The 15,530-nt window shown below is 38.2% G+C and overlaps 1 protein-coding gene across 3 annotated transcripts; it reads left to right on the top strand.

Annotated features, from left to right (window-relative positions):
* The first annotated feature begins 1,002 nt into the window (after nt 1-1,002).
* slc6a4a (solute carrier family 6 member 4a) lies at nt 1,003-14,809 on the top strand. Of its 3 annotated transcripts, XM_067364317.1 has the most exons (15): nt 1,003-1,202; nt 2,529-2,549; nt 5,512-6,098; nt 6,734-6,868; nt 7,193-7,415; nt 7,825-7,963; nt 8,085-8,219; nt 8,386-8,489; nt 9,281-9,408; nt 9,586-9,698; nt 10,083-10,214; nt 10,405-10,504; nt 11,022-11,122; nt 11,736-11,903; nt 12,487-14,809. In XM_067364317.1, the coding sequence occupies exons 3-15, from the start codon at nt 5,720-5,722 to the stop codon at nt 12,568-12,570; spliced, it is 1,941 nt and encodes a 646-aa protein (XP_067220418.1). In that variant the 5' UTR covers nt 1,003-1,202; nt 2,529-2,549; nt 5,512-5,719; the 3' UTR covers nt 12,571-14,809. The 3 variants fall into 3 exon arrangements, with proteins under 3 accessions (XP_067220418.1, XP_067220417.1, XP_067220419.1); XM_067364316.1 differs by lacking the exons at nt 1,003-1,202; nt 2,529-2,549 and adding an exon at nt 2,615-3,479; XM_067364318.1 differs by lacking the exons at nt 1,003-1,202; nt 2,529-2,549 and adding an exon at nt 3,503-4,209.
* The last annotated feature ends 721 nt before the right edge of the window (nt 14,810-15,530 follow it).

The raw sequence follows: 15,530 nt of genomic DNA, 5'->3' as shown, positions 1-15,530 counted from the left end.
TTAAATGATTTATGGTCTTATCTCTAATATTTTAGTTTATTTTAGAGTCTACTAACATTTTCTCTCAGAAGCTCCTTAATATAGGCATTAAAATTTCTTTAAAAAAAAATCTTGGTCACAGAAATCATGGTCTGTTGAGGATCAGGCTGATTTTTTTATTTTTTTATTTTGGGCTGTTCACCAGGTTATATCAGATAACTGACTGAAAAAATAATCTTTTGCTAGGAAATTTCTTTATAATTGTATTTGTTTAATTCAATTTATTATTTTACCATAACAATTCGCTTCCATTTTTAAATGCCTCAAAACAGCAAAGCGTCTCTTTAAGAATGCCTTCCAACAACATAAAATGATATTATCAGACTATTTTGCATGGATTTAATACAATTTTTCCACTACAGTGGAGAGATAGTATCTTTTTGAACTTTGCGGAGACTGTGGAAATACCAGGGTATCGCAAAAGATTAAAACGAGTGGAAGGAGTTATAAAGACTTCTGAGGAATGGTACCTTTGTGTTGGCCAATCCATGGAACAACTATGCCTCCGAGCCCTCATCCCAACAAAGAGTGATTCCAAGAACTCTCTTGTTGAGTGTTGATATGGGACGAGACTCTTGACTGAATGTTTGTGCCCTTAATTCTTTCACATCCCAATCTGCCACTGTTAAAGAGAAAGTTTAAGGGGAGTGCATTTGTCACAGACACAATCTAAGCTTCTTATTTCCCTCCTTAAAAATCTGTTTCACCTAGTTTAGATACCTCCACCCCACCCCTCTGTTTCCCTGCTGCTTTTCAGTTCATTGGTCTTGTTGTGGATTAACCTACTAGCTCAGACAGATTGGAAAGACTCGCTGTTCTCCACACTGTAAGTGTATTTGTATGTCTGTCAGAGAAGTTTGGTTCTTCGAGAAGAGCTGTCTGTGTGCCGGATCTTGTATGTGTTTGTCTTTGGGGATTTAAAACAGGTTTGTAGCATCTATTGCATCTAGTTCTTGGGGACGCTTGAGACACAATATTATCAGAACCTTTAGATGGGCAAGAAAAACTGGATGTAATGGAAATGTTATTGGTTCTTTACATCATTAATGTGGGGGAAATAGTTTGTATTGTCCCCTGTATGTCCCCTCCCACTGTGAGCCCTGAGGGATGCTGCAAAACATCAAATTAGCATGAGCTGAAGAACTCAACTTGACATCTGTAAGGTAGGTTACACTTTCTCCATCTTATACGCTAAGTAAATCTTAAAAAGAATTGAGTCAAATCGAGTGTGTTATATGTAGGCTACCTGTAAATTCAGTGCTCTGTAGAGGGCGCTGTTTCTTCTCAACACATGTCCAGAGAGCATTGCTTTCAATAGGATAGAAGAACTCACAGATAAAAAAAATAGAAAAATAAATAAATAAAATAAAAAATTTGATAGCGAATGAATAAGGATGGATGGAAGAAACTGGAAAACACCTGAAAACGGTTTTATGCAGGTAAATTTAAAAAAATAAAAATCTGTGATGCGGTTCACCTGAGGTGATTCTCTGCACTTTTCCCTGTAGGGTCATTATACAGATTAAACGTCCTGTCTCTTTCGGTCCATTTTTGGGCTTTAATCATGTTGCCAGCACTCCTTCTTCTGTCCTGATTCCATTGTCCCTTCTTCTGTAGGCTTTATTGTCTATATAAGGGCACTAGAACAAGCACAACAATATGTAAGAGATTAGCAAAGCTGCCAACTTGTCTTGTTTTCTGCTCAGATTATGACATATATTGACATACAAAAAGATGCTAGTACGATTTTAAATGATAGCAAGAACAACAGCAACATAGGTATGCTGTTAAAAAAATAAGACAGAAAAGTATTTGGACAGCTTTGTTGGACATTAGTGGAACATTCCTTTTTAATATGACGAAGTGGAACACCTGTGTGAACTTCGTACTATCATCTAATCAGGTTCGGTTGGTCAGTTTGTTCATTTTATGTTGATGAAGCATTAGACATGCTGTCTTTTTCTAACTCTTTATTATAGATTTTCATATCACAAACAGTTTTTGGTGCTAATTTGCAGGGCTCAAAGTGCATTTTGACAGATTGCACCTCGAAAATGACTTTTACTAATGCAGCAAACGGTTAGAATTTCTTTCTTTCTTCGCATAAATTACTTAGAAATGATCAAAATAGTTGACCCCCCTGAAAGTTTTTGTACAGGTCACACACTATATAGCAAAATATCCAGCTTTCCTTGACTTACTTGCTCTGTATTCCAAAATGCAAATCTTTAATTATTATCTTACAATATTTATTTTGTGTGTGTGTTTAGTTTGTATGTTTGCCTGAGGTAATGGCTTTTATTCAAGTAAACAATGCATTCTAATGCAATGTAAAAAAAAAAAAAAAATACCTTGCTGTATTAGAAAAGTTCATAGCCTGCTGATGAAGCTGAAGTGTCAGTTGTGTTGTAGTGCATGGCGTTGAATTTTCAAAAGGTGATAGATATGTTTTGTGTCAGTCACTAAGTTGTGTTATTTCTGGATTGCAGATCATTCAGGAGGACAGAAGGGTAATGTATTTATCTTTTCCTGTTGATTCAACCCTTATTGTTTACATCTAATATGTAGTTGTTACATTATGTACAGCTTAAAAGTCAATGTGGAAACCATGTTGCGTGTTCATATTTATCTCTAAAATCTTGTTTACAATTAGACTCCCAATTGTGTGCGTAATTCACTTATTTGCCATGGCACTTAGAAGATTAATTGACAAACAGGGCCTATATTTTACCTGTTTTTAGTCTATTTGTAGGCTACAGTGAGCTTCCCAGCAAGATCATTGTTTGCACGTAATATACAGTACAAGTCAAGTCTGGATAATGAAGGAAAAACAGGCAACAACAAGCGCCCACCAACTCATTCAGTACTGTTTTAAAACATTTTTGCTAAGCATTTTATTGTTACGTAATTTGAAATAGTGCAATAATTAAAAAGTGATAGAGTCAGTGAGTGTATCCAAACGTTTGACCTGCATGTGTATTAAGACATAAGCGATTCTTTTAAACTAATAGGCAGACCCTCTTAAACCTGACGTCAGTTACGGTCCTATGGGTAAGTCAAATATCTTAGTGGGATTTTGAGAATGTAGGTCAGGCTTCTTTTGACACGTATAAATACTATGCGGATACCCATTTGATGAGGACTGGAGCTCTCCATTCATGCCTTGTGTGTTTTGCATGAACAGATGCTTGGTAGTAGGGGTCATAATTATATCATTGAGCTTAATTCTATGTGACTACATCTGAAGTGCCTTAGGGTGACAACCACAAAGCAAGTTTAAAAGATTCTTTGGGAGCAGAAAAAGTAGAGGAAGACAGAGTGAGCGAGAGAAAGAGAGCGAGCAGGGGTGAAGGGGGTGTGTCTTGAGCGCTGGGCTCCCAGGGATGTTTTTGGTCACCACCCTAACACAGACCCCCACAGAACTGCTCAACCGCAGCACGGTAGGGTTGCACTGTGCATGGTGTTTGTGGCTCTGTGTGTGTTTTAAAGAAGCGCTTTTGGGTGGCAAGTCTTTGCTTGTGTGTGTCTGTACGCGCTTGCATGTGTAACGGGGGCATTTTGGTGTTTCTATGTACGCCGTTGATTCTTTATCCAAAGTTTTATGTTAATTTATGTAGTGCTGTGAAATCTTCAAGCTGTACTTTAACAGACATTTTAAGTTCATTAAAATGTGGAAGTCTAGTTCTGCTGTAGTGAAGGTTTTTGAGAACCAAGAAGAACTCTGGCAGCTAATTTTAATGGGTCTAATGATGCTATAATGGAGCTGGAAGTGTTTTATCTTAATATCTAGTGGCTGTAAAACTGTTCATATTAACTTTATTTCATTTGGCATTTATGTGAATATCAGATGTGTAATAATGAAGATAGTGGAGTAATGGCTTATTTTACACACATCTGGCTTGAGATCCTGGTAATCTTGTTATCCTGGTAACCGAACAAACTCCTTCCATAACAAAGCTGCACTGATCTCGACCTTGTTATTATCTATGATTATGGACAAAAAAAATGAACTGAGGTGTCTTAGCATTGTGTAAAAGAGAGCCGATTTGTGGGTTGATTTAGTGTGTGAAAAGGAAGAATGGATAGAAAGTAGCAAAGAGATACAGCTGTAAATAATAAAAATCCGACAGTTTGCCAATCAGATAATCTTTCTCCAGAAAACCATCTTAGGTAAAACTTATAAATCAATATTGTTTATCTTTTCTTCTTGTGAAACTTGGATAAAAAGAATGACTGGAGGCTGCTCAAACACGACATTTTGTTTTACATTTTATTAATTATGTTTTAATTAAATTATTGATATTATGGCATGATGGAATTTAATTTTTGCTTGTCCTTATGTTCTCTTTTTTAATTAACTTTTTTAATCATTCCACATAAAAAATGCTTGAGTGTAATTTTCCTGTATGTTTGACAATTCAACTTTTATATTCAAATTAATTGTATTGATAAGTTGCCATGCTGGATATGCGCAAGCATTTTAACATTTCACTTTTTGTCTGATTTTAATAGTGCGGAACGCTTTCCACCTTCTCCACAGCTATCATAAAATCATTAATAGTATTTTTCTTTTTTCAAAATGTGTTTTAGCGGAACAAATTATTCACTTTGAATAAATAATAAACATTTTTGGCGGGAAACATCCCCTGAAGGAAACTAAATGAAATGCGTTAGCTGTTTATAATTAGGCAATAGTATGAAGAAAAGGAAAGCAGGGAAAATTTGTATTCCCCTTTCAATTATTCCTGACGTTATTATGATAATCATTATGTTGTGATGAATAGTACTTGGTTAATATCTTCTCACTCCCTCAACTTCAGCTAGTAATTACAAACAGCTTTTAGAGAATGCTATGCGGAAAGTAATGCAGTTGCTGGAAGCAACTTACCCTCCAGCTAATTTCTGATATTGAAATATATTTGTATTGGATAGTGATAGTTGATTGGTATTGATCAACAAGTGTTAAACTTGTTTGATCCTTTATTTCTGCCCTGAAATAAAAGTAAAATAGTTGTATTAGTCTATCTTTTACATGAGTGTAATGTTTGGTATTACTTAACTCTCACATGTTGCACTGTTAAATGTAATACATGATCTGTATACGTGATCTTTTTAAATCATTGTCAAGTTTGGCTTAATTGTATGTTTTTGATGTAATGCATCTGTGTGTAACATCGGGTACAGTCACTTATTGTAATTTTAAGTATCAGCAGTGTCAGGGATAATGAAAATAAATAAGTGTTCTGACAGCTCCCCAAGGCTTAATGTTGCTGTGGCATGTACAGAGTTCACTTAGCTTTTAGAGCCATGTTTTAAGGGCACATTTAATCAAAACATTCAAAACAACATATGTTTTTTCTGTCAACGATGATGTGTCACTTCTTAAGAACACTTTTTCTGAGAATGACAGGGGTAAATCCATGTTAAATTCCCTTCAGCACAATCTGAAATTCCCCTTTCTTTGTCCTGCAGCTGGGCCTGAGCAGTCTTTCCTTGTTTTCCCACCTGAGCTTGTTAAAACGTACAGGTTAAGGACCAGTCACCTTCTCCTTGCTTTCTCCATCCCAGCCCGGTCTGTTCCGCACCCAGCCCCTCTTCTCCAGGCTCTCTATCCCCTCATGGGCACGATATCAGCCAGTGCAAGAGGACCACCGTCTCAGCCCTAACAGCAGTCCTCACCATGGAGATGAAACAACCAATGATGATGAATCAAGAGGACGGGGGAAAGCAGGAGAAAGAACAGGAGTCGCAAGAGAACGGCAGACTGGTTGCGGACAGCGTTGCGGAGAAGGATCAGAAATCCTGCTCCGGGCCTGGGCAGGTCTCCAACGGTTATCCCAGCACATCCCCACAAAGTCCCAGGGAAGGTGCAGGCGCTGGAACGGACAGGGGCAGCACCCCTGGAACATTCAGGACTCTGGTGGTCCAGCAGACCAGCCTGGATCCACCTAGGGAGACCTGGAGCAAAAAGATGGACTTCCTGCTGTCGGTAATCGGGTATGCGGTGGACCTGGGCAACGTGTGGCGCTTTCCCTACATCTGCTACCAAAACGGAGGGGGTAAGGTCAAAAGAGAGGAATACTAGGCAATAGTGCAGGTGACACTGAGACAGATAAGTGTGATGCACTCTTGAGGAGTTAAACAAATATTGTGTTGCATCACATTAAAAGAAAGATTTCCGTCTTTAAGACAAGATCAACTAGGTACTGTTTGTTTAAAAAGAACAAACACACAATGGGGAATTCTGCTGTTGTCTCTGCTCTTTGTGTGATCCAGCTCGCCTCGTCGGTGCAAACAGGCTTTAGTCTCCTTTCATTGAATTTGAAGTAATAAAATCTTTGTAATTTCCTGTTTCACCATGCAAGGGGAGTGCATGAGAGATAGAGCAGGCAGAAAGACACTCGTCGCATCCAACACCATTAATTGTGGCTCTCATGGGTGAGACTTTCTTATATTGTTTAATAATCTGGCCCGCTGCTACTCAATCAACAGCTATCTAGCGTTCATGTCCAAAGCTCACATATAAAGCTTTAATCAAGCACTGGAGACTTGTCTGAACAGGAACTTTTTGTGTATGTTAGCACCTTTTATGCTGTTTTCGTAGGTATAATAGTGCTTTCAGGATATGTTGAGACCAATGCAATGCAACCGTGAAGTTCAAGTCTCACTTCCTGTCTAAATCCGTGTGCTTCAGGTGCCTTTCTCCTGCCGTACCTGCTGATGGCTGTGTTTGGTGGCGTGCCTCTGTTCTACATGGAACTGGCTTTGGGCCAGTTTCACCGCAGTGGGTGTATCTCCATCTGGAAACACATTTGCCCCATCTTCAAGGGTAAGAACAGTTCACTTCACAAGGCTCAGACTTCTGAGACAGAGGACCAGGTTAACAGTCAGACAGATAACGGCAGATTGACATGTGCTGGGCTGATAGTACACTCTCTCTTGACGTTCTTCAAAAACTTCTTACTGATTCCACTCTCTCTTTGTTGATAGCCAAGACTCTATTATGGAAATTGTCACATTTACCTAGTAAAATGCCAACTGCTTAAGAAACTTAATTAGATGTAAATGGAACTTGTTCCTAAATGTCACCCACTGCCCCAAAGTGGAAGGTGCTTGAAGCTGAGTTAGACAAGTTTTTCCTGTTCTTTTCCAGGTATAGGCTTTGCCATCTGTATCATTGCACTCTACATTGCCTTCTACTACAATACCATAATGGCCTGGGCTCTCTACTACCTCCTGTCTTCCTTTCGCCCTACACTGCCCTGGACCACCTGCAACAACCGGTGGAACACTCCCAACTGCACCCGCTACCTGTCCACCGACTTGAATGTCTCCTGGACCGAAAACTCCATCTCTCCCGCTGAGGAGTTCTATATGTAAGTGCATGTAAGTGCATGTTAGTGCAAGGTTTAAAGGGATATAAACTAAGAACGTTGCCTTCACCAAGCTTCTTGTACCATCAAGACACTCTTGTGATTGAAAGAGAATGTGTTGCTCCCTCTCAAAAGATGCAGTGGGATTGGCTCTGTATCCGCTGCTTTAGGAGAGATTTAGAGACTTTATTTAGTTGATTGCTCCCATATGTTTTATGTGATGCCGGAATTTCCTGTTTTCCATATAAATGTTGCTCCTTGTTTATGTCTAACTGTCCTTTCCCGCGCAATAAGATTCACCTTCCGGCTTTTATTTTACTATTCTGTGGCACCTTTATCTCCCAATAGTAGCTTCTACAGGCCTTTGTGTCCACCTTTTTAAACTCCCAACCAACTTCTCTCATGTCCTCAGACGGCAGGTGTTGCAGGTTCATCTGTCCCCTGGTCTTCATCAACTGGGCTGGGTGAGCTGGCAGCTAGCCCTCTGTCTGTTGTTCATCTTCACTGTTGTCTACTTCAGCATCTGGAAGGGGGTCAAGACATCCGGCAAGGTAAGTTATACAGAAAACCTAAAGGGGAAAATGGCAAATTCCACAGGAATTTAAACTGTTGTTCAGGAGTTGCACTGTTAGACCCTTTGATTAGCAGCTTCTTCATGACTCTCTCTGGTAGGTAGTGTGGGTGACGGCTACTTTTCCATACCTGGTGTTGGTGATCCTGTTGATAAGAGGGGCCACCCTGCCGGGAGCATGGAGAGGAGTGATCTTCTACTTGAAACCTGATTGGGACAAACTTCTAACCACTTCAGTGAGTGGAAACTAAGTCAGTCTTTCTGAATAATAAGATATTGCACAATCCGTGTTGGTTCCTGTACCCGTCTTCCCCCTAAACACATACTTCTTGCCATCTGTCAGGTATGATATGGATGAATGAAAATCTTTACAGACAAATGACTCCATTCATGTTTTTTCAGGTTTGGCTTGATGCAGCTGCACAGATCTTCTTCTCTCTGGGCCCAGGCTTTGGCGTTCTCCTGGCCTTTGCCAGCTACAATCCCTTTCATAACAACTGCTACAAGTACACGTGGCTCACATTCATACCTTTTCTGTTAGGTTCTGTCATCACGAACTTTAGCTTAAAATGTGAATTTTATTCCCCCTGCACCATTTTTATTCCCCCTGCAACTTTTTACATGTGTTTCTATGCAGGTTTGAAGTGTGCTTTTTTTTTTTCTCTCTCTCAATTTTATTATTTGCATCATTTGCTTTTGTTTGAAGAAAACCCTGATTCTGAAAATTACACTTTGGGCCATTCACACAGAACATGTTTTTTTGGGGTTATAACACAAGACACAGTAAAATAAAAACGTATTTTAACTTGAGCGCTGCTTTTTTAGAACGCCGTGTTATGCACGAGATGCTGCAAAAGACGTGAGCGCAACGGTTAATGACGTTTGTCTAGCGCATGTTTACATAAAACAATGGAAAAGCAGCGCTGTGGAATGGAAAAATGTGTTCTGTGTGAACTGGCCCTAAATCTTCCAGCACTGTTCAGGCTACAGCCAATATGTTACCTTGAATTATTAATGCTTGTTGAGGAGAGGAGTGCTATTGCTTCTCTAAGCAACCTTATTTATGATAAAACAGGTGGTAGGAAATTATGTTCACTTATCTGGGGTCCAGAATATCATAGCGACTTGAGGGTTGGGATCTTTTGATTTGGTGCTATAAGAAACCACACGGCAGCCTCACCACTCAGATTTTCTAGATTTGTTTTCTAGAACCCCTTTTCTCTGTTGCTCCCTATTTTAAGTCTTTATGTCTTTTTTTCTTTTCGCTCAAATCTTTATATCTCTCTTTGAATTGCAGAGATGCATTGATCACAAGCTCAGTGAACTGTTTGACAAGTTTCCTGTCAGGCTTTGTGATCTTCACAGTGCTGGGATATATGGCAGAGATGCGCCATCAAGGTGTGGAGACTGTAGCTAAGGATGCTGGTGAGCACCACATTTCTTTATGCTTGCTCCCATTTCCATTCAAATAAGTTATACCAAATTATTTAAACCATAATATGAAATAAATCACTGCATATGAAAGTCATACAATGCGATATGACTGTTTACACTGAAATTGCATTTGATGTACCTGTGCTGATTGAATGCATTTGTTTTAAGGTCCCAGTCTGCTCTTCATTATCTATGCTGAGGCTATTGCAAATATGCCGGCTGCTACGTTCTTCGCCATCATATTCTTCCTCATGATAATTATGCTGGGGCTGGACAGCACGGTCAGTCTTTCTTTCTTTCTTGACAATTTTCTCTTAAAGAATGAGCTTTTTTCCTTCTGTTTACGCAGCTTATTGTCTCTGAATTTAGTATGATGTATTGCAACAGTGTTTCATTACATTAGGTCTTTAGTGCGCCGAGTTAACCCTTTCCTGTCCTTATGGAAGTCATGTTAAGCATGGCTTATTACAGTCTGCTAATGACATCACTCCATATTTAGTCTAATCTTCTTTCATTATAATGTTTGTCCCTGTCAAAAACCACTGAGTTAGTGCTACATTTACCATAAGGACCGTTATTTGGATTAATGCCGGTACAGGTTCAATGGGTCCTTGACCTACTTTTCTGTTATCCCATGCCTCTCTTGTGTGTGTTACGCACTACAGTTTGCAGGTCTGGAAGGTGTAATTACAGCCATGTTGGACGAGTTCCCCCACCTGTTGGCCAAAAGAAGAGAATGGTTTGTGCTCGGCCTGGTGTGTGTCTGTTATTTGGGCGCTCTTTCCACTCTCACCTACGTGAGTCTAACGGCACAGCTAACAAAAACCTTGTTCTGCATTGGAGGATTTTTTTTTAGTTCTTCTAACTAAAGTCTTTAAACATTGTCCAGAGACCGAACTTAAACCAAAACCAAACCAAAATAACATGTCATTTTCCAAAGTGTGCACATTCATTATTCCTTTTAATACTGAGGTAATGTGTTTGTAGGGTGGTGCGTTTGTTGTTAAACTATTTGAGGAGTATGCCACAGGCCCTGCTGTTATCACCGTAGTCTTCCTTGAAGTCATTGCTGTTTCCTGGTTCTATGGTAGGTATTAGATTCCAGAGAAATCATGTGTTAAAACATCATTTTAATTGATTTTGATTGTTCCTTTGGTCTAATTCAGTGTCGGTTTGATGCAACCAAGAGCACGCAAACTCTTACATAGTTTCTTAATGATTTGTCTAGACAAGATCATCCTTAGAGGCTTTTGAGCTGGAGCCAGAAAATATACTGAATACTTTTGATATGTCACAATTTTTGCATTACAGTATTTCAACTCCTTCAGAACTCTTCAAGTCTGAGCATTCTGATTCTTTTGGACTGTGCACCCTTTCCTATGAGAGTCTATTTTAGTCACTACTTCAGGGAGAGAAGTCATAATGTCAAACTATAAAACACTTTAGTCATTCTATCACTTTATACTATGCTGTTGTCCATCTGTTCTTTCTTATCCAGCTACCGTCTATAAGTCCCAAGATTTTATCATGCACTTCAATAGTTTCATAATTTGATATGCCGCTTCAGGCAATGTGCACTAAGTGTGTTTGTAAAATACGTGCAGGGACGACACGCTTCTGCAACGACGTGCAGCTGATGCTTGGCTTTTCCCCTGGTATTTTCTGGAGGGTCTGCTGGATAGCCATCTGTCCCTGCTTCCTATTGGTCAGTCCATTACATAACATTTATGCATTTGGTGACTTCCCAAGCAACTTACATTGCTTTCAGTGTATACATTGTATCAGTTTATGTATTCCCTAGGTTTCATACCCATGACCTTGTCATATGTTATGCTGCTTGGGCTATAGAAACCCAGCCCAGAAAGTGCATTCACTTACAAATCCACTAAAAGAGATTGTTGACAATGAAAATTCTGTCATTATTTACTCACCCTCATGTCATTCCAAACATGTATGACTTTCTTCTGCAGAACACAACAGAAGGATTTTTGTTGTTGTTGTTGTTGTTGTTGAAGATTTGTTTCAAATGTTTTTGCCCTGACAATAAGTCAATGAGGTCCAAATTAACATTGGAACCCAGACTTTTATTGTGTGAAAAAAAAAAAAATAATAATAATAAATTGAGTTAGACAGGTTTGCACCTACATGAAGGTGAGTAAATGATGACTGCATTTTATTTTGAGCTATTCCTTTAAACTTATCAGACAGACTTCACACATACTGCATTCATCAGTTAACAGATCCCAGCATGTCAGATATGCAAATAAGGTTTTGCTAAAATGTTTTTTTTTTTTTTCCTCATGGTTTCTTGCCTGTAGTTTATTATTGGGAGTTTCCTCGCATTCCCTCCTGAGGTGAAGCTGTTTGACTACAAGTACCCTTTTTGGACCACAGTGCTCGGCTACTGCATTGGAGTATCTTCCTTCATCTGTGTGCCTTCCTATATGGTCTACTATCTGGTCACCACCAAAGGAACCTTCAAACAGGTGAGCCTAGACAGACGAAAACATCAAAACGCATACATGAATGTAACTGGTCAGGTCTAATAAGTGAGACAGACATAATTATGACATTTAAACACATTACATCAGCGCAAACACAATTATTCTGCGATGCATTAGTAAACTTCCTCTGTTTGAGACGTGAAGATAGACATCAAAGGGCCTCATGGCTGTCCATCACTATATGCATCCGTACAGTGACTTTGAGAGTGTGTTTAGTCACAGGATTTGTGTTTGGCAGATGGTGAAAATGTAACAAGGTTAACCTTTGTTGCTTCTGTGATGTAACTACCAGTGCTTTTATCCTGTCAGGTTTTGGGTGAGTAATTATGTGTCTCGCAGAGGAGTTTTAGCCCACAGCTATTCAGTACTTTACTGCGAAAGTGTTGCAACATATCACTTAGTGCATTATGAAATCCTTTAATCTATAAATAATCTCGAGAACGTTGAGATGTTACTGACTTAACTTGCTGTAACCACCTGTAGCTTAAATGTTTTCACTGTTTATGATGTAAAATCTTTGTGCCACTCTGTACCACTCCAAAAATGTCAATGCTTACCCCCGTAGCGTCTGCTAAAAAGCATTACCCCTGTGGCTTCGGGGTCCAGCGGCCCTCAGAGAGACACAATTGTCATCACCAATGCCGTGTGACACATTTCGTCCTCTGCTGGACATGTAGCACAAACGCGAAGGACCCGTGGCTCCTGTAAGGGCCCCGGCCGACCTCCCTTCACACCTCACCCCAGAGGAGTCTGCTACCTGTATTGTGTGATGGTGGGGCCAGGCCTCTGAATACAGCCAATGTTTATTTGTATTCTTGCCGTCCGTGTGTCATTGCTCATATGACCACCGTGGAAAGTTCTTGAGATTGTGTTTTTGTCATTACATTGTGCATATGTGCATATATATATATATATATATATATATATATAATATGTGTGTGTGCGTGTGTGGCTCATGATTATATGTACGTTCCATTCAAAATTTTGGTGTCACTAAGATTTTTTTTTTTTTTTTGAAAGAAATTACTACTTTTATTCAGCAAGGATGGATTAAACTAATCAAAGGTGACAGTCAGTTTCTATTCAAATCAAAGAATCCTGTGAAAAATGTCTTATCACGGTTTCCACAAAAATATTAAGCAGCTGTTTTGAGCATTGATAATAAAAACATTTTCTTGAGCAACAATCAGCATATTAGAATAATTTCTGAAGGATCATGTGATGCTGAAGACTGTAGTAATAATGCTGAAAATTCTGCTTTTTTATATATATTTTAAAATATATTAAAGTAGAAAACACTTATTTTAAATTGCAATAATATTACACAATATTTCTGTTTTAAATTCAGCCTTGGTGAGCATAAGAGATTTCTTTCATTTAAAAAAAAATAAAAAATCATACCAACCCCAAACTTTTGAATGGTGGTGTATATCTGTTCAGTGATGTTTGGGATAGGAACAAGAATGGATGCACAAATGATTCAGTTTACTCATATATATTGTTTTTCTACAATAATTTGTTCTTTAAATAGTACCTAAATACATAAAGATTGCTATATTATGGTTTTGTGACCAATTTCAGGTATATTTTACACACATTTATATAAGGCCAAAAATGATTTTGTTTCTTTATTGTTATAACCGGACTTTGTACAGCAAGTATGACTTCAATGAATCTGTTTCTGGTTTAGGGACTGAATCCATCACTAATTATGGATATATTGTCTTATTTTTTTTTTATATTTGTTAAATAATTGTTTTATTTTACATTTCAGATGTGGAAAGGGTAAATGTGGTAATGTAACACAGATAGAGAGAAATATTTTTATGAGAGAAGCAAGAGCCCAAATCATTTTTATTTAGGTTGTCCAGATGTGTTTTGTTTTTTTTTGTTTTTTTTTTGGTTTGTTTGTTTTGCACAGGTATGTTTGAGTGAATATGTGTGCATGTGTATGTCTTTGTCCACCAATCCTGTATATGTAACAGTTATTAAGTGTTTAGCCTACTTTTGGTGCATATGTACCAATTGGGCATGTGTATTTATTTGTGGGGGATTTCATCCACATATTGCTGATTTAGTTTATTTACAACTGGAACTCTTTGTCATATACCTTTGTCATAACTCTGTCCTATACCAGTTTCCATGTACATGTAGCATTTACAAGGAGGGGACCAAATATTCAGGACTGGGGAGACCAAATGTATAAGTCTGAAGACTCGTTTATTGAAAAACTCACATTGATCGACCACTAGCATGCTCCTTAATATCAACGGGGAGCTCTGAGCATTTATTTTTTACATATTTCTTTATGCGAGTTACACATAGTAGCAGAAACCAAAAACTAATGTGCTTGTTTCAAATGCTTCAGCCTTGATTCTCAAGATTTTTTCTTTTTCATGAGAAAAAAATGGTGTGACTGGACATCTAAGTATGTGCATGTGTATTTTGTGAGTCTTGCTGTTTGTGCGGTCTGACGTTCTGTGCTGACTCTTTGATTTTGTAGAGTGGGCAAATGTGAGGATGCCGATTTCTCTGTCGAACTGACGTGTGTGAGCTGTGCATTGAGGTAGAGAAGTAATAAGCCATGGTCAGTTCTATCAGTGTGTGTGTGTGTGTGTGTGTGTGTGCATGCCGTAGACGTGAGTCTATACTGTGCATCTGTGGGTGTGAGTGTGTGTGTGTGTGTGTGTGTGTGTGTGCGCGCTTCAGTCCAGTGCTGACTTTTCCTCTTCTTTCTCAACAGAATTGAATATTCTGTCTATCAAATATTGAAAATCTATTGTACTATGATGTATGTATGTCTCCAAGACTGTTACGAGAAAATATGTATAGGACAAAGACATATATGAGTTATTAGAGATATAAAATAAAAGTATATGTATTAATAATGGACGTGTGTCTTTATTGAGTTTATAATACAAATATGGAGGCATTTGATTGCCTTCCTGGATGCTTTCAATGGGTTACTATCATTTCACTTTTAAAGTACAGAATTTGTTGCTTACAGGAAATACTGTGGTATTACCATGGTACTGAATAATTCATATATAATGTTATTTACTTTACGGTACTTCAAGCAATACCATTCATCAAAAAATAAAAAATAAAATATTTATGAATATTAAGCAGCACAATTGTTTTCAACACGGATAATGATAACAAATGTTTCTTATGCATCAAATCAGCATATTAGAATGATTTCTGAAGGATCATGTGACACTGAAGATTGGAGTAATGATGCTGAAAATTCAGCTTTGCATCAAAGGTATATTTATACATTTTAATTGTATCATAACTTGCATTTTATTTATATTAAATGTTACTTTTTACTGTATTTCTGAACAAATAAATGCAGCCATAAGAGACTTCCGAAATCCTACTGACCCAAAACTTGAGAACATTATGACAGAACATAAAATAAAAAATAACTCACTTAAATTCTTTGACAATTTGATTATAGATGAATCACATCTAACTTCCTCGAGCTAAGTCATGTGTATTCACTTTATCCCATCTTTAGAAACCCACTTCTCCTCCCTGAGAGCCTGTTATCAGGTGGGTTTGGACACAGATAAATTAGGTTTGGCTCAAAGACATTGCACACATATA

Source organism: Chanodichthys erythropterus, chromosome 17, assembly GCF_024489055.1.
Source record: "Chanodichthys erythropterus isolate Z2021 chromosome 17, ASM2448905v1, whole genome shotgun sequence".
NCBI classification, from domain to species: domain Eukaryota; kingdom Metazoa; phylum Chordata; class Actinopteri; order Cypriniformes; family Xenocyprididae; genus Chanodichthys; species Chanodichthys erythropterus.
The sequence above is the reverse complement of the archived record's forward strand: the minus strand, read 5'-3'. Positions and strand labels throughout refer to the sequence as shown.

What these genes read in the sequence shown, in the direction of transcription:
- slc6a4a (XM_067364317.1), top strand. Translation starts at nt 5,720, where the DNA reads ATGGAGATGAAACAACCAATGATGATGAATCAAGAGGACGGGGGAAAG. An exon ending in CCCGCTGAGGAGTTCTATAT is followed by an intron (nt 7,416 to 7,824) that starts GTAAGTGCATGT and finishes TCATGTCCTCAG; the next exon opens with ACGGCAGGTGTTGCAGGTTC. An exon ending in CTCTTTCCACTCTCACCTAC is followed by an intron (nt 10,215 to 10,404) that starts GTGAGTCTAACG and finishes ATGTGTTTGTAG; the next exon opens with GGTGGTGCGTTTGTTGTTAA.